The following is an 18,525-nucleotide window of genomic DNA, read 5'->3' on the forward strand; positions in this document are numbered from 1 at the left end:
TGGCAAATGCAATTTTTCAGCTTTAACTCTCTAATGCTGGCAGAAGTAGATTTATGCAGGAATTTCAGATTTTAATCCATTGGTGGTCTCTCTCTCTTTTTATTATCTCCCAGTAATTTCCCCACATGTGTTTTAAACCTCCTGCCAGTCCTGTGCCCTACTTTTTAGAAATGGTACCTTTTATTGTGCTTTCTGTTTCAAGGATCGTTGCTTCAAGCTACAGTCTTACGGAAATGTGTGCTTGGGTCCCAGGGCAGCCACCCAACATTTTTCTCTTTCGGCTGAGTTTGCCACAAATTGGGGTTGTTTTCCATTCCAGAAACCCTTTAGTCTATAAGGATTTCTGCTGTATTTATGAACTAGGCTGCATAGATTGCCATGCCTAATACATTCAGTACGCTGTGATTTCCTGCAGAGTCTCCTTTCAGCCCAAAACTTCCAGTGTGTGTTTGTTTACCCAGAGATTTCTGCCATGAGTCATAATTACGAAACGTAGCATCAACTCCCTTAACAAATCCCTGAACAAAAGCTGGTCTCCGTAGCAGTAAGTATAAATAGGCAGGGACCAGCAAGGGCAAACAGTGCCAGCTCAAGTTTAAGTGCAGAGAAAATAGACGGATAGCAAGAGGAGAGGGTCTGCATCCAAGCCGGTGATGTCTGGGGCCCATTTCCACAGCGTCCTGGTCACAGGAGCCAATCGGGGTATCGGGCTGGAAATGGTGAAGCAGCTCCTGGGACTACGAGAACCACCAAAATGGGTCTTCGCCACATGCAGGGATCCACATGGAGGAAGAAGCCAGGTGAGACCGTAGGGATGGGGAAGAGGTTAGTTTCAGTTAAATGCAAACGCACCTGCTTTGCACTTTCCTGAGTAATCCATGAAGTAAGATGCAGCCACCTTTTTGGAATTCCCACTTAATGAGCATCCCCAGCCACATGCTATGGCAAAGTGTGCATATAATTGCATAGAGCAACGAGAAACAACATACCAAAACACATTCTATTAGGGGAAATTGCTTTGCAGAAATGGTTCATGTTAGAATAAATCCCCACTGAAATTATGATGCATTCTCATGAGGACTTTTAAAACAGAAAAATAGCAAACTGGAAATATGGGGCTCTGCTATACAGCTGCAATTAAAAGGTCTGTAAATGTGTGGTAAAGTGAAATATACAATTGTGGTGAGCTATAGCAAATTCAATGTGTTTTTAAAAACAATTTTTTAAAAAGCATATTCATGACATTTTTAACGTGTGTAGATTCCATCATGGAGAACTAAAGATTGGGAAAATGAGCAACTGAAATGGACAGATTCACTCATCCCCAACTTCAGAGCTGACCATCCTTTTTAGGAAGTGACAGTTTTTCAGGTCCAATTCCAGGCTGAGAGAGAGAAGAGATGTGCAAGAAAGTTAGTCTACTCCGTTCAGAAGTTTCATGGAGCAGTGGCTAAGGGAGAGGGGGTGTTCTTTGTAGCAGCCCCTGAGGTATGACATCTCCTCTCCACAGAAATGCATCCAGCACCTTCAGCTCTCATCGTGTGCCGAAGGCGTGCACCTCTCGACCCTGGCTGTTGACCCCTGAGATGTGTGTTTTTAGGACCCACCTTATTCTCTTTATTGTAAATGGTTTTTACCTCATTTTAAAATTATTATCATTATCTTTATAAGCTGCCCTTCCTCCTAAAGAAGCCCAGGGCAACAAGCAGCAAGCTATAATACAATTAAAAAACCCCACATTTAAAACATCTTAAAAACCATTCAAATACAGGTGCAGGCTGGGAAAGATCTCAGCTTAAAAGGCTTGTTTGACAGATTGTGTTTTTATAAAATAAGATTGTGTTTTTCCATTGCTGCAACCTGCCTTGGAACCATATGGAGACAGGTGGGTAAGAAATGATGATGATGATGATAATTAGCAAGCGTTTAGCATCTTTTCTGGCTAAAACTGCCCAGCATTAGTAACAAAGGGAACGCTCTCCCTTACACCCTGCATGAGAGGCAGGGAAGGGAAGATCTTCCAGGGAGGCAGGCTGGGAGAAGGGAAGCTCCCAGGTGAGAGCTGGGAGGGTCCACCACCTTTTGTGTGGTTCAAGGGTTAAGATGCATCTCTGATAGAGGCCTTTGTGTCTCCACCCTTCCTTTTGTGTGTTTGCCTTGTTTTGTTTTCTCCTTTCTTTTCTGTTTTCATTTAGATTAGTTTGGCTTTTACTGTATTGTATCATACATTGAAAAGCTTTGAGTTTTTTGTTTTTCAAAGAAAGCTCTCTATTATTTTATCCTTTATGTTCCGAATGCTCCATCAGAGAGAGAATCCACATTTTCTGGTTTCCATCACTGGTCACTCTGTTCCTCTTTCTTTTGTTCCTATATTTGCCTTGTTGGGGTTGGCAGGGGCGGAATGCCTTCTTAACATTTTGTTTAGTGCAAGTTTCCATAGTTCTCATTTAGGGTACAATTCCTTCCCTGGGGGCGGGGGGACAGAGAGAGAGAGAGAGAGAATGTACTCTACTATGCTGGCTGTGTGGTATTGTGGTTAGAGTGCTAGACTAGGACCTGGGAGACCAGGGTTCAAATCGCCATTTGGCCATGAAGTTCACTGGGCGCCCTTGAGCCAGCCACTGCCTCTTCGCCTAACTGACCTCACACAGTTGTTGTGGGGATTAAATAAGGGGGGAAACAATGTACTTCACCTCAAGCTCCTTAAAGGAAAAAGATGGGCTATAAATGCAATTAATAATAACAGCCATGTATGTCCGTTCACAGGTTACACCAGAAGTCCGTGAGGTCCTTGGGGGCCTGGCACTTATTCAGTATCTGCAGAGTTGTATGTCTGCTGTGATTCTGCAGCAGCAGAAAAAACTAGCTTATTGAGATTCTCACCTTTCTGACTCCTGTGGCTTCGAAAAAACTGTGAAGCCAGTCGATGTCTGCTAAAATCTCAGAAGCCAGAGGCTGAGTAACAGTGAGCAGTCTAGAGTGCCCCATATAACTCAAACGAAAACAAAACAATTTGTGTAAAATAAGTGAAATTATGCAAACATGCTCGGGCTTCAGACTTTTCTGGGTCTAGCATTTGACATTTTTACAGCAGCACTGAGGAAGCCTTGGGGTTTGTTTCGCACATGACCCCCTTTTTCTCCTTTTAGGAACTGAGATCGCTGGCTTCTAAACATCCCTGCCTTGTGATTCTGCAGCTGGGTATGACTTTCGTCTTATTTATTTTCTTCTATTCCATTTCAGTTCTTTAATCTTAGAACTGCAGAAACCAACATGCCCTGTGGCTCCATTTAGGGTGGATAGCTGAACATTCATTTATTAAGTGCCTCCTGTCACAATGTGTTAGTTATGCTCCAGGCAGAATCCTCACATCTCTTTGCTCTGTTCATTTTGAAGGGGAAAGACTTATTCAGGGTGGCCTCCTGCAGAGGTGGGGCAAGGTCATTTCTACTCACTCAGGTACTCAAGGTAGATCAGTCTCCCTCAACCTGGAATCCTCCACTTGCTTTGGACTACAACTCCCATCTGCACGGTACATTTAAAGCACTACTTTAGCCATGGAGCCATATGTTCGTTGCGCCCCAGGGGAAAGACTTATTCAGGGAGGCCACCTATAGAAATGGGGCAAGGCCATTTGTACTCACAAGTACTCAATGTACAAGATCCTCCACTTCTTTTGGACTACGACTTCCATCTGCACTGTACATTTAAAGTACTACTTTAGCCATGTATTTCCCCCAAGGAATCCTGGGAACCGTAGTTTGTTAAGGGTATTGGGAGTTGTTAGGCAAGACCCCTCGTCTCCTCACTGAGCTACAGTTCCCAGAGTGGTTTAACAATCCATCCTTCCTCTAGAGGACTCTGGGAACTGTAGCACTGTAACAAACTACTGTTCCCAGGATACTTTGGGGGAAGCTATGCTTGTTTAAAGTGGTGCAAAGGGGATCTTTCGCAGGTTTTTAAATAAATGGGTAGGATTATTTGGCGGGCCCAGGCATGTATATTGAAGAGGATTATAAAGTTTGTGCCAGTTAACTATCACTCCCAGATTAACTGAGTGGCTTCCATACAAAAGGCTGCAGCTGTTCTGACAGGCCTGCATTACAATACATCTTCCTGAGAGTTGTATTAAGTTTGTTTGCATTAGCTGGATTTTGAAAGATTCGGGGCACACAACAGAAAGTGCTTTTTCATGCAGTGCATAAACAGGAGGCAAAGATAGCTACCAAGAGGATTAGACAAATTCATGGAGGAATCGGGTATCAATGGCTACTAGTCACAATGGGTAATGCCTCTGCATGCTAGTTGCTGGAATCGCAGGTGGGGGGGGGAGTGGTGCTGCATTTTATAAAAATAACAGTATTCTCCTCCTGTGAGTTCCAACATTTTTGAGAATAAAGATTCATTTGCACAGACTGGTGGCACTGATTGTGTAAAAAAATGATACTATGCCATATATGAGAGAAATGTAATTGGAGGTCTGCTCTTTAGTTTCTGATGTAGCTTTTCATTATTATTTTTTTAATAATATTTATTAAAATTTTCAAAATGTTACAAAAAGAGAAAACAGAGAAAATAGCAGCAAAAGAAAATACAAAGAATCCCCTTCCCACCATGTAAAAAAGAAGAAAGAAGAAAATTCCAAATAAAAAGACAAAAAAGTGACAAAATTGCAAAAATCCCAAACTTTTAAAGAAAAAATTAAAAAAATTAAAAACAAGTTCATTATTTTCAGACCCTTAACTGTCATTACCTTCTTTCTTAGACCTCCTCCTCCTCCTCCCTTCCTTTGTATCCTAGTTGTTAATTATCCCAGCAAATCCTTTCCTTTCCATGTTTCATAAAATTCTGTCATTACATTACCCTAGACTATTTTAATCCTATCTTTCTATAATAAGATAAACCTTAAAAATTTAAAGCTTAAGTCTTAACCTTGCCAGCTTCTTATAATCATAATATTCTTTCATAATTCTTTGAGCATCTTTGCTAAAGCCAGGTGATTTCTTCCAACATTTTTCTATCATTCATCAACTTTATAAAACATTCTGATAATGATAAAGGGGAAAAAAAGAAAGGTATAAACAAGTCCAATCTTTATCCAACGCTCCTTCCTCCTGGTTCCGGGATTTGTCAGTCCTTATTCCCATCAGTCTAGCCTGTTAACCTTATGTCCGAGGCCCTCAAGTCACTTCCATAGCCCTTCCGCGGCTCTTCTTCATATTTGTAGTTGTAATTTCCCTTATCTCCTGCTCGTGGTAACTCCAGCTTAACAATATCTCTTGCTCGTGGTAACTCCAACTTAACAATGTTTTTAACTCTTCTCGACAGATCAGACCCTTTTTCATGTTCATCGCTGAATTCCATGTGGTAATTAAAAGCATATTTCAAGGGCCCTCCAAAATTGAGAGCCCCGACAGTCCCAAACATTTCGCAGCCCATTACCATATTTGAAGAGTCCAGACATCCCAACATAGGGGGGTCAATCCAGCCCCCCATTTCCAAACCACACCAAACTTTTCCTTTCCAAATCTGGCTTTTTCCAAATTCATTTGTCCAATCCAAAAAATCATACTCCTGTTGGGTCTGTTCTGTCAAAACACACTCCTGATTAAATGCCACAAACTCCTGTTCTGTCAAAACACACTCCTGGTTTGAATCCTGAGTGAGCTCCACATATTTTCCCGCTGTCTGGTCAAAACATTCCACTGCCTGTTTAAGATTTCTAGTCGAAATGACCATCCAGTTCACCTTTTCGTATAATTCTTCCAGTAGAGCATTTGTTTTGTAAAAAGCACACACCAAGGCTTCTGGATACATTGTCCTACAAGGTCAAATACTTTCCCGCAATTATTCTGTAACAGCTGTCAGTTCCCTGGAGTTAGTTACAGTTTCACAAGCTCCCCCTAGGGGGAAGACTTCTGTTTATTCTTGCTACGTAGTTTCCTTTTTTTTTTTTTAATGCTTTAGATACTTTGTCCATATATATTCCTTTAAAATGCGAAAGGGAGCAGTGGGATCGCAAAGTTTCTCTTCTTTTAGCTATCTGTCAAAAAGCAATTGTCTTGGTGAACTTCCACGTCGGTCCTGACACCCCGCTCCAGGATCAGGACGGAGGAAAGTTACTACCCTTTAAAGTCACTTCAAACAGTCCAAAAAAAAAAGGTTCACAATTTAAAATGTTGAAATCCAATCTTTAAAGACAATTTTCTGAGCTCTAGTATAAATTGCCTTTGCTTTATTCTGTTTACAAAAGAATGGAAGGGTGACTTCCTGTTTAGCCCTTCCCGCTCCGTACCCAACTTGATAGATTTTTTTTTAATAGTCCAATTCTGTCCTTCTTGTAAAATCTTTGTTTAATATCCAATTGTTCAAATTCTAAGTACTCACGGGTGCTTGCTTTTAGAGTCCAAATTGTCCCAGGAAAAAAGGCAGCGCTCTCCGGCAACAGCTGTGCGGCTTCGCTCCACGGAAATAGCGATCGACTCACAGCACCGCGCCACTTCCCCCTCCTCACTTCGGAGCCCGTTGGTGGGTTCCTTAGCGGATTGGGGGGGCGCTAAAGGTGCCCGCCGAGTCCCACAGTCACAGGCTTCATCCGCCTGTGATTTTAAAAGGGTCCCCGCTTCGCCGTAGCGGAGAAGACCCTGTTTACCACGGAGCCAGTCCCTCCAGTTCAGAGGGAGTCCACCATTGCTGGTGGCGCCACCCCGGAAGTCCTCTGATGTAGCTTTTCAAGAAAGGTAATTTGCCAAACCCTTGAATACCAACAATTAAATCTGAAGTTATTCCAGGATCTGACAATACAAGCCCCAGGCTTCACTGAAGAGATGAGAAACAGGTTGTTTTCTTTTCAAAAACCTTCTTTTCAAAAACCTTCTTTTTAAAAGCTTTTTTTAAGTGGAGTTCTTTAATCTGGTCAGTATCCGTGCTGGATTTGAAATAGCTTTTCCACATGGAATTGTTTTTAGTTGTTTATATATATATGGAATCCCTTACATATGGAAATGGTTTTATTCCTATTGTCATTGCTTTTATTGTTCAGGTTTTTACTATGAAATCACTTTGAGGTTTGTGGCTGTGGTTCCCAGACTCTCCCCACGCCACAAGACTATTTGAAAATCACTGAAGGTGACTGAAAATCACAGACCACTTAACGATATTTCTGCCTCTTGTCCCAATCTTAATGTGCTGGGCTGGATGCACGACTTTTAACTGAATTTTAATTGCTTCTTTTATTTCTTGTATATTGTGTTGTTGTTTTTATTGTGTTACAATCTGGAACAAGATGATGGAGGAAATAGTGGAGATGGACTGGTGTAGATAAATGGCAAGAGGGGCATCTGCCTGATATGCCATGGCCCATATATAATAACAGCACAAAGAGCCTGCCTGCTAGATGAAGCCAGTGGCCCATCCAGGCCAGCACCCTGTTCTCACAGTGGTCAACCAGATGCCTGTGGGAAACCACAAACAGGACCCAAGCACAAGATCCCTCTCTCCCAGTGGTGGAGGAAGGGGGGTGTGGGGGTGTGGCCGGGCCCGGGTGTCATCACTGGGTGTGGATGTGTGACACAATGAGTTTAAAAAAAAATGGGCTCACGAAACTTTTTAGGAGTGGTGTGGTGGCTTAGGTGCCTGCAGGTTCCGCGCTACCTGAAATGGCAGCATGGGACTTGCACCTGCCTACTGCCTCTCCCTCAGTCGCCCTACAGCTGAGGAGGAGATGATGGCTCTCTCCTCCTACGGTTTCCAGCAACTGGTAGAGGCAGAGCATAACCATCATGCCTAGTAGCCATTGATAGCTTTTTCTTCCATGTTCACCTGTGACTTTCCCTCTCTCCAAGGGCCCCCTAATGCCTTTTTCTCCTGTGTTGCTGTTTCCCAGGTTCTATATCCCTGGATTAACATGACCTGTATTTCATACCATCATGCTGGGCATTACTTGAATCTGATCATGGGCTCATCCAACCCAGTATCATCTATTATTATTGTTATTGTTATTATTATTACCCTGCCCATCTAGATGGATGGCCCCAGCACAGCTTCCAACACATATAAAAACATAATAAAACGTCAAACATTTAAAACTTCCCAATACAGGGCTGCCTTCAGATGTCTTATAAAAAGTCATATACAGTGGTGCCTTGCAAGACGAAAAGAATCCGTTCTGTGATTCTCTTCGTCTAGCGGTTTTTTCGTCTTGCGAAGCAAGCCCATTGACGGATTAGCGGATTAGTGCTATTAGCGGCTTTTAGCGGCTTATCTGCGGATCGGATCAGCTGATAAGCGGCTTAGCGGCTTAGAAAAAGGGGGGGGGAAACAGCAGGAACTCACAAGACATTGTCGTCTTGCGAAGCAAGCCCATAGGAAATTTGTTTTGCGAAGCACCTCCAAAACGGAAAACTCTTTTGTCTAGCGAGTTTTCCGTCTTGCGAGGCATTCGTCTTGCGGGGCACCACTGTAGTTACTTATCTCCTTGACATCCAATGGGAGGGTGTTCCGCAGGGAGGGGGCCTCTACTGAGAAGGCCCTCTGCCTGGTTCTCTGTAGCTTTACTTCTCATAGGGAGTGAACTGCTAGAAGGCCCTTGGAGCTGGATCTCAGTGTCCAGGCTGAATGACAGGAGAGGAGATGCTCCAGGTATACAAGGCATTGTCTGCGGTTGACGGGCAGAGGCTTTTGCCTTGAGTAGAGAACTCTTTTCTCAGTCTTGATGGGGACAAGGCTGAGGAGGATGAGGGAAAGAACAAATGTGACCAAACCCATGGAGAACAGCTGTAGCTCTTTGCCATGCAGATGGTCCCAGGTTCAGTTCCCCGGGCCCAGCTTTTCCAGGTTGTCCTGGGAAAGTCTTCTCTCTGAAGCCCTGGAAAGCTATAAAGGAGAGGAAGGTGTTTCCATGACAAATCCTGTGCCCTCTTTCCACAGAGTCCACAGATGAGGCTAGCATCAAGGCTGCTGCAAAGGAAGTTGAGGTCCACCTGGCCGGAAGTGGACTAAATTTGCTGATCAACAACGCGGGTGTCATGCCCCCAAGCACCCTGGAGTCGGTGGACAAAGAAGATATGCTGAGTGTCTACCGTATCAATCTCATTGGCCCAATGCTGGTGACACAGGTAGAGCTTATCCTCATACTTTGCTAGAGGTGGCATCCATTCTTCTGGGCAAAGAAGGGAGCAGCAGGTGAAAGGAGATGTTAAAAGGCTCCCACAACTTTAACGGAAAGCTCTCCATGCTTATTTCCTTACATTGAATTTCCTGAGACAGGGGCTTGTCTTCCTAATACCCTGCCACACTCATAACGTATTGATCAAGGAAGAGAGGGGGGCAAAATATGCAGGAGGGGTCCAGCCAAGGAGAATTTGGGAACCAAGGATGGAAGGCCTTGGAAGGGGACAAAGGGACTGCCCACGCCTGTCTTCCTTTGCAGGCATTTCTGCCCATGCTGAAGACGGCTGCTAAGAAGAGCAACAGGAAGGGGCTGAGCTGCAGCAGGGCTGCCATCATCAACGTCTCCACCATTGGCAGCTCAATCGGGAGACCCCCTTCTATGGCCACGTTCCCCGTCATTTCTTACCGCTGCAGCAAGGTAACGTGGGCAGCACAGCCTCTCCTGCCTGCCTGCATCTTGGCCAATCTGTGCAAGTGGGGCAGGGGCAGCAACAGGGAGTGGGGCCGGGGACAGTTGCCCCTGACATCACTGTGGCCTCCTGGGAGGAGTGAATTTATAGTGCATAATCCAGCACTGACCGCAGCCCTTGTTGCACATAGTTAGGAATTGGCTGCCACAAGGTGCAGTGTGATGGCCACCAAGCAGGAAGGCTTCAAAAGGGGATTGGACGAATGGGTGGAGGAGGGCGGAGCTACACGCGGCTGCTAGCCACAATGGCTATGTATTGCCTCCACTGATGAAGGCAGCATGCCTCTCTTAGCAGCTGACAATCCCAAGGGACAGCCCAGCTTCTGGGTTCCACGTTGGAGCATCTGGTTGGCCACTGTGGCAAAGAGGATGCTGGAGCAGATGGGCCGCCGGCCTGATCCAGCCGCGTGACTCGCTAGTTTACCCTGTAACCTCTACGCTGCTGCTGCTTCTGTCTTTCTTCAGACGGCGCTGAACATGCTCACGCGGTGCCAGGCGCTGGAGTACAAGGATGACGGGATCCTTTGCGTCGCACTTCACCCAGGATGGGTGAAGACAGAAATGGGAACAGAGAAGGTACGTGATGGCAAAATCGCAGTTGGTCATTAGATCAGAATGTGGTAAAAGACCGGAGGAGGAGGAGCAAGAAGCACAGCTTGCAAACTAGAGCAGTGGTTCCCAATCGATTTCGGACCACTGCCCTGTTTGTTCCATAAACTCATCCCCAGGGGCCCCTACCCTACCAAAAGCCAGAATAGTGGTTTGCATGACCCACCAAAGAAGATAGTAACACAATAAAACTCATAGCAGTAATAACTAATTGCACATTCATACTGGCTTTTCAGAATCTGATCATTCACACCCCCAGTACTCCCCCTGCCTCTCCTAGGTCACTGGTTTTCAACCAGTGTGCCGTGGCACCCTGGGGTGCCATGGTCAGGGGTGCTGTGGGCAATACTGGCTTCTTGTCTCTTTCCTTCCCTCCCTCCTCTGATGCCCTCTCACGTCTCTGCCTCCCCAAGGCTTGCATGGCTGTTTGTTGCAGCAGCCCTGGCTACAGGTTCTGGAGGCACATGGTGCCTCTGGGGCTGACCAGGGGGTGCTGGTTGCCAGGAGCGGGGGGAGCCTTGCAGTAAGCAAGCAAGCAAGCAGGTGAAGGAGCCCAACCAGCCAGTCCGCCAGCCCTTGCTGCTGGGAATGAACAGACAAGGGGGAAAGGCACTGGCCTTTCTTGTGCTTGCTGTGTGCCATGCCTGCCTGGGAGCTGAGTGCCCAGTGCTGAAGGGGAGCCTTTCTGCCAAGCAGGCCTGGCAGCACCTGCTGCTGCCCCTCAAAGTAAAGTGCTAGCCCCATGTTCACCTCTGGCCAGTCTTGGTTGGGCCACTAAGGCTAGGGGCATCCTCTTCCCAGGCCCGTGGGGCAGTGTGAGGAGGCTGAGGAAACACTCCACAAAGGAGGGTGTCTGAAAAGGGTGAGAGGCTGCCAGCTCTGCGGGCAAGGGGTGGCATAACTGGACTCCTGAGCCCTACAGGGGTGTCACAGAAAGAATGTAGTTGGTCAAGGGAGCTGTGGACTCAAAAAGGTTGAAAGCCTCTGCCCTAGGTAATCCTGCCATCCCCCAGAGGGCAATACTGCCCACTTAGGGAACCACTGAACTAGAGGGAATTAGAACCAGGGGTTGGGCAGCATAGCTTGAACCAATACCCAGAATCTGGCCATTTTCACCCAAGTTGCCAGGAAGGAGGTGGCTGGGGTCTTTTCCCTGCAGAAAAGTCTCCATTCTTGGGACCTTCTCACATTTCCTCCACTTGGCCCTGCTCAGAAGTGAAACTTATCCAGCCCTGTGGAAGGTTGCTTCCTGGCAATCTGAAGCCTTTAGCAGCCATGGCCCCCACCCAGGTCTTCTTGTGATTTTTTTTTTAAATTAGTAAACTGTTTCCCCATAACTATGTTCAAAGCAGCAAAGAAACTGCCCATCCATAAAATAGAAGCTTCTGCAGCTCAAGGTGTCTGGAAACACCTGGTGCCCCCACCTTTCCTTTCCCAAGTGGCCCAAGTCTGGTGTCCTCGTGGCGGGTTTTGGTTTGGATTTTCAATGCAAAAACATGTTTGCACAATGCAGGCGGAACTGACGGTGCAAGAGAGTGTGCAGGGGATCATCCAAGTGCTTTCCAGCATCAACGAAGAGAAAAATAGCCGACTGGTGGACTGGGAGGGGAGGATTGTGCCCTGGTGAAGCCAGCAGCCAAAGAGGGATCTCTCCCGATGGATGTGTCCGTGTGTCCCAACCCAGGTCAGCTACAAGTGATGTGCTTGCATCTAGCTGCCATGACAGCACTTACAAGAAATAAATCACATGGCTTTCATAACCTGTCCTGGTCTTCCATCATTTCTTGCTAGCCATAAAAATGCACCAGAGAAGCAACAGAGATTGAAACGCACTGAATGGCTGTCAGGGCTGGAGTCAGGCGAAGGTTAGCAACAAATCACCCGAGGCCAGTGAACTCTTTATTCAAGGAAACAAACCACATCTCAGGCCTAGTGGTCTCAGAATCTGAAGAAGCGTGCATGCACACAAAAGCTCATACCAAGAACAAACTTACTGGACAATTTTTTTATATATTTCTATTGTGTCAGACCAACATGGCTACCTACCTGAATCTAGTGGTCTCAGCAACTCTTTCCAGGTCTTGCTCCAAGGAAGCAGTTGTGAGGACTGATGGCCCCTGTCTTCACCCCACTCCCTAAGGCTCTTCCCCTGGTTCCTTCCCCCGTAGCTTAAGGCTTCTTTGCCTTCTTGTTTCTCATTTGTGTGTGTGTTCTGGGAGACCAGGGAGAAGGGGTGCTGGACACAGCAGGAGGGGAAGACTTTGTGTCTTCTTCCACAGTCTGCCCACGCTCAGTCTTGGAGTCTGCACTGCTCTCTGCCACAGCCTCTTCCTGCTCACTAAACCCTGTTGCCTTGTATGCTCCTAACACCACCTCCTCCCAGTCTGCTCCTTCCCCCATTGACACCACTCATCATTCTCCCACCACCAGTCCCTGGGCTCTGAGCCTTCGTCCCCTGGTGCCTCCTTGCCTGGTGCCTCCCACCACTCCTCTGCATCCAGCCAGTCCATGACAATAGGCAAGAGAGTAGGGATAGGAAAAAGGAGTGGCTGTGGGTTGTAGCTCAAAAGTCCCAGGTTCAGTCCCTCCCATCTGAAATCATGGAGAGCCACTGTCATTGAGTGTGATACTGAGCTAGATGGCTTAATGGCCAGGAACACTATAAATACAGTTTCTTAAGTTCCTATGAATCCAGTCCCTTGCAATTAGAATACTTGCAATTGCTTGCTATGCCCAGAAACTAGTGGGAGTCTTCTTTCAATGGGAACCACTACATAATATTGAGGCACAGACAGCACAAATTTTCATAGGAACTGGGTGCCTCATCTTTGGAAGTACTAGGCAAGAGATGCAGAACGCTGTAAAAGAAGTATTAGCCTCTGCTGAATCAGCAACTTCCCAGATGCCCACTGAGAACGACCATAAAGAGGTTTGCCAGTCACAAAAGACACAAGGATCAATTGGGATTTTATTAGCTAAAATACCAAACGTGAAAATCAGAAGTGTTGGTAGAAAAATAAAAAACTGATATTCACAGTCCTGTTCTCCCTGCCTTATAAAGCTTTGTTCACGTTTGCCGCAGCAGTTAGTGGAACAGTTCAGGGAAAAAGAGCTTTGACGCGGCCTCTCCATCTCCCGCACAAAGTTGGGCTCACGGTTGCAGGCCTTGGAAAGAGCTTGCTGAAGAAAAGGGCATTCCATCGGCCGCAGTCTCGACATACGGTGGGGTTCATGAGAACAGTAAACAGCATTGATGCATTCACAAGAGATCCGCTTTTAGGCTCCACTGGAATTCAACAGGTTTCACATTTGCTAAGCATTTGGTAGACCCTTCCCCTACCCCAAAAAAACTTAACAGGAAGTTAACATATTAAACTGAAGAGAAGAAAGTTAAGAGGAAAAAAGATCAGAATATGATATCAACGTTTTTCAGATCAGGGGAAAGTTAAAGTGACAAATTATAGATCTAAAGTGCTCAACCAGCCTTAAGGCATGGGGAAGCCCCAACCAAGTGGTTGGAAATTCTACAATGTGGTTAGAGAATCTGACTGGCTAATCGTGATTTGTTACCTACAAAAAAAGACAGCTATTCCCTACCTACCTGCCACAACCCCCCTCCCCCGGTCAGCCTCTGCAATTGAAGAAATGAAGGTCTGTCATTGCTTGGCAAAGCCAATCACATGACCCACGTTCTACAATGGAAGGGTGACATGGGGAACGGGAGAGGTACTGGACAAACGGGAGAGGTACTGGAACTTGGATTATATATATTTTAAAAGCCTAACTGATCAGAGCCAATTTAAACATTCAGGGAAACATCATCTCCTAAAGGATGTAGGGGAAGTTTGTTTCAAAGCATCCCACAACCGTCTCCCTGTAAGAGAGGAGTTGTCTAGATATTGACAAGGGAGGCATTTTTAAACAAGCAATTCCCTGCTTGTATTTTGACACTGTACAGTCTCAGGAGAGGGCTGTCCATCTCCTCCCCACCCCAAATACGAATTGATGCTGCAGTGGCCTCAAGAGTGAGAATGCAAAGATCTATCTTCCAAAGACGGACCAGTAAACACGCAGAATCTCCGCCACCCCCAAATCTCTGGAGGAAGCATTTCTGAATCTGCAGATAACAGGTCACGACTGTGCAGAGGATGGCACTTGAGGAGTAACAATGGGCTGGCAACAGTAGTAAGACTGGACCCTGGAGGAGAGGCAAATTGCCCAGGCACTTGTAGGGTTCCAAAAAGAAAGATCCAAGTCCCCACAGCAGGGAGATGTCTGCAGGACAATTACTGTTCCTATATACATACTTCTAAAAATCCAGGCCTATATAACAAGATTTAAGACAACAGATGATCACAATACTCCTCACGTAATACAAGTGTTAAGAAATGTTTCACACGGAATCTGCACAACCTAATCAACAAGGACATTATTAACAAGGGAACAACCCAGCGTTCAGGAACTGATTATCGTAGCATTTACTGGATTTCATCCAACTACCATTTGTTTCGCAAACAAGAGACACAGCAAGAACCTTCATGGTTCGGTAAAACTGCACTTCATATCCATGCCACATATTTTGAGGTAGCAACAAAGCATTCTCCCCACCACCACTTTTGTCTCAGCCTTCGCTGCAGTCTAAACACAGCAATGACCAGAATCCAAGAAGATTTTTTGCAGAAGAAGCCCCTCACCCTCTCTCTTACAGCTTCAAATTCACATTCTTCCATAAGAAAAGGTTTAAGTCCATTAAAGTGCATTCTCCCTGTCAGGAATCAGATTTAGTGGTGAAGTTTCTCCAGCGGTACTATCCTAGGATGGATACTTTCGGTTACAGTAAAACAGCTTCACCATCACACATTTGTTTGCTGAATAAAAAAAAAATTACCCCAAAACAGAAAAGCTTGGCACTTAAGGTTACAAAAACGTTTACAAAATATAAACAAAGAATTGGCTGAAAGCTTGTTCAATGGCGGATGCAAACATTTCCAGGCTACATGGCAGTGCTCCAGAAATATTCAGACCGAGGGTGGGGAACCTGAACTCTAACAATATCTGGAGGGGACAGCTCTCACCGTTCCTGGCTGTTGGCCATGCTGGCTGGGGCTGATGGGAGTTGTAGTCTAACAACACCTGGAGGGCCACAGAGTTTTAGACCTTCTATCCATCCCCCACTCACTCACACATTCCTTGTATTGTTTGACAATAAGAGACTTGATCAAAATATTCTGCACCAATGTCTCATTTTCAGTTAGAAAGCAGCCAGGGTTGTGCCAGAATGTCATCTGGAGACTATAAGATGTGTTTGTAGAAGGATGGTTTCCTCCAAGATCTTCAGCCAGCTGGCCAAGGATGAGATGGGATTGCTCCAGGCTGCCAGAGATAATTACCGGAGAAAAATTGCACGGATCCACTGAAGTTCTCCCCAGTGAAATGAATGGGGCCTGTGTCAGAACATGGCAAAGCTCTTCTGTGGCTTCCATCCATTTCAGTGGGGCTTGCATAGAGGAACTTCCCCATGGACATGCCTTTTGACCTCTTCACCCTCCGGAATCCTGCATGGTGCTGCTGTGTTTGCAATGGCATCTGATGCGGGATGCTAAAGGGTGGCTAAAATCCGTAAGAAAGAAATCATCACCACACCGAAGGTCTGCCCCACTCCAAAAGTCATGGCCACAAAGGGGATCATGTCCTTTCCAGCAGCTTTGTAAACACCAGCAATTGCAGCACCTGTTCAGGAAGGGGGGAAAGGAACATCATAGGTTGGTTGCTCATGTCCCATCATCCCTTTCTTCTCACTTGATAATACACAGCAAAAGAAATGAAGGACAACTGTCATTCACTTTCCTTGTTCCTCAATCTGGTGTTCTCCGTATGTGTTGTATTGCAACTCTCTTCAACCCCAGCCAGCATGATCTGGACTCATGGGAGTTGTAGTGCAACAGCATCTGGACAGAACCTGGTTTTAGGAATGCTGCTAAGCCAATAGTTAAAAAACACAATATCAGCCTGCTGGGCGAGTAGCTGTTTTCACATTTTAAGCTCTGCTCCTCTTCAGGGAACTCAGAACAGCATATACGATTTCCTCACCCTCCCCTTTTGTCCTCACAATGTCATCCATGGAGCTTCAGCCCTGAGTTGGGGATCCATACCTAAGGCTTCCTAGCCTTAGTAGAAACCACAACACCACTAGTATGAATACCAAAGGGTCGTCCAAAAGCAGGGCACAATAGGGATAGCTTTCTGCTGTTGTTAACATCAAGCATCTTGGAGTCACATACATACACCCTCACTGACAGCCATACTTCTGACTGTCACAGGCTAGCAAAGAGAAGAATGGGAATCCCCAAATGGCCTCTCAGCTTTCAAAAGGTGTCAAACCGTCTCCATGACAGATGTGATTGACAGGTGGCATTGTCCAGCCAGCCAGGACCCACTTGGGTCAGAAACATTTTTAAACAGCCCAAACTCGCTCAGCATTGCTCATCTGACCACCTACACCGCTACATGTGAGGACACGAGAAACCCGCTTGTAAGTAGATTTGATAGGATAGATAGGCTTGAATGAAAGGGCTCTTTTTGTTCTTTGACTATAGCAACATTCTGCCTCTTCCATTTATCCTCCTCCTTTCTTTTTTATTTTTAACAAACCTCACAAAATGTGGCTGTTTAGGTCTTGAGTGTGTTTCTGCGAAAACTCCCAGGATTATTCCAAACTCTCCTGTGCCTAATGGGTCATGTTATGTGGGGGGATGGGGGAGAGAAAGACAGAGAGAGAGAGAGTGCTATAATGTAAACTCTCCCTCTTCTAGCGAGATTTTATGAGTCTGAGATTGGGAATCCCAGATTTGTTCCCAATATGTCCTGTCATTGGACACAGAAATAAGGAGATTGCTAGGCTGCTGGGGCAAAGGAATGTTTCAAACAACCAACCTACTTGATAAAATCCCAGCTGCTAATGGCCCCACGAAGCCCATCAGCAGGATGCTCACCGACATGAACCTGCCGTATCTGTGCCGCCGGAGAGTGAAGAGGGCCAGGAGTGCTGCGGGGATGTGGAAAAAGAGAGACGACACCATTGCCCACAGGAAGACGCCATACCACATCTCTGCCATGAGATAGGAGAGAAGAGGGTAGTAAGAGCAGAAGAGCAGCCAGCTGGATCAGGCCAAAGGGCCCATCTGGTCCAACATCCTGTTTTCACAGTGGCCAACCAGGTGCAGTTTGGTAAGCCCAGAAGCAGGACCCCAATGCAGCAGCTCAAAGTAATGATTATGTGCTGTTCTTTTTTGATGCTGCCTTTAGTTTTATTACGGTTTGAGCTTCAGCAGTTGGACCATTGTTGCTTTTTAACTATTTTAAGCAACTCTAAGGAAGGAAAAGTAGGGTATAAGTTTTTTTTAAAGTAAGAAAGATAGATTAGCTGCTTTGTCTCATGCATTAAAGTATCTTGGGGGCAGCCCTGGAGTCAGAAACCCTTGATTAATCTATATGTGGGCCCCAATCCATAGCTGTCAACGTTTCCCTTTTTTAAAGGGAAATTCCCTTATTCTGAATAGGATTCCTCGCAAGAAAAGGGAAAAGTTGACAGCTATGCCCCAATCTACCTGTTGCCTACCCTCGGGCAGCCTTCGGCAAAGCGATGGCCTCCCTCTTTGGCTTTGGGCTATGAATTCCGGGCTGGGGCTGATGGGGGAAATTTCCAGGATGGTCTGCACACACTTTGAGTGGTGAAGCAGTAGCAGCTTTCCCAGGTCTTGCCCACCCCACCTGGAGACTCCAGGGACAGGCGCCTCCCTTTCCTTCAGTGGCACCCACAGTGACCTTGTCCTACCCCTCACAAGTGGGACGGGGGAAGGAGGCGACCCGGGTATGTGCAGAGGGCGCCCAACCCCTTCGCGGGGCCCTGGAAGGCAGTCGTGGCGTGAGTCCCGGAACCTACCTGTGAAGTCGCAGAGGGATTCGGCGCACGCGGCTCGGGTGACGTTTCCCGAGCGAGGCACCAGGTGGAGGCTCAGGATCTGGTGCAGGAGGCCCCCCGGGGCGGGAGGGACCGAGTCGTCGCCACCGCCGCCTCCTCCCTCCATGCCTCCTTCGACATCAACATCCGCTCCGCCACTGCCACAGAGAGGTAATGCTAGAGCGGCCCCAGGCAAGAACTTCCGGTGAACGAAGCGGAAGCCGCCCTTTTATTGCTGTACTGTAATGTAAACCGCTTTGAACGTAATTTTTTATGACACAGCGGCGTACAACTATTTTAATAAATTAAAAATGAA

General features: G+C 46.3%; 2 protein-coding genes across 4 annotated transcripts; one reads left to right on the forward strand and one right to left on the reverse strand.

Moving 5' to 3' along the window:
- The first annotated feature begins 488 nt into the window (after positions 1-488).
- LOC309538195 (C-signal-like) lies at positions 489-12,009 on the forward strand. 2 transcript variants are annotated; one of them, XM_082233529.1, is made up of 6 exons: positions 506-800; positions 3,150-3,201; positions 8,929-9,116; positions 9,431-9,589; positions 10,106-10,216; positions 11,763-12,009. In XM_082233529.1, exons 1-6 carry the CDS (start codon positions 654-656, stop codon positions 11,874-11,876), a joined length of 771 nt encoding a protein of 256 aa, XP_082089655.1. In that variant the 5' UTR covers positions 506-653; the 3' UTR covers positions 11,877-12,009. The 2 variants fall into 2 exon arrangements, with proteins under 2 accessions (XP_082089656.1, XP_082089655.1); XM_082233530.1 differs by lacking the exons at positions 10,106-10,216; positions 11,763-12,009 and adding an exon at positions 9,718-9,790 and having other exon boundaries at positions 489-800; positions 9,431-9,684.
- A 1,190-nt stretch (positions 12,010-13,199) lies between these two features.
- TMEM170A (transmembrane protein 170A) lies at positions 13,200-18,416 on the reverse strand. Of its 2 annotated transcripts, none has more exons than XM_082233534.1 (3): positions 18,192-18,416; positions 17,187-17,357; positions 13,200-15,979 (listed from the first exon to the last, which is right to left on the reverse strand). In XM_082233534.1, the coding sequence occupies exons 1-3, from the start codon at positions 18,334-18,336 to the stop codon at positions 15,849-15,851; spliced, it is 447 nt and encodes a 148-aa protein (XP_082089660.1). In that variant the 5' UTR covers positions 18,337-18,416; the 3' UTR covers positions 13,200-15,848. The 2 variants fall into 2 exon arrangements, with proteins under 2 accessions (XP_082089660.1, XP_082089661.1); XM_082233535.1 differs by having other exon boundaries at positions 17,187-17,294; positions 18,192-18,354.
- Between the last annotated feature and the right edge of the window lie 109 nt (positions 18,417-18,525).

This window comes from Podarcis vaucheri (assembly GCF_965113315.1).
Source record: "Podarcis vaucheri genome assembly, chromosome: 7".
In the NCBI taxonomy this organism is placed as follows: Eukaryota; Metazoa; Chordata; class Lepidosauria; order Squamata; family Lacertidae; genus Podarcis; species Podarcis vaucheri.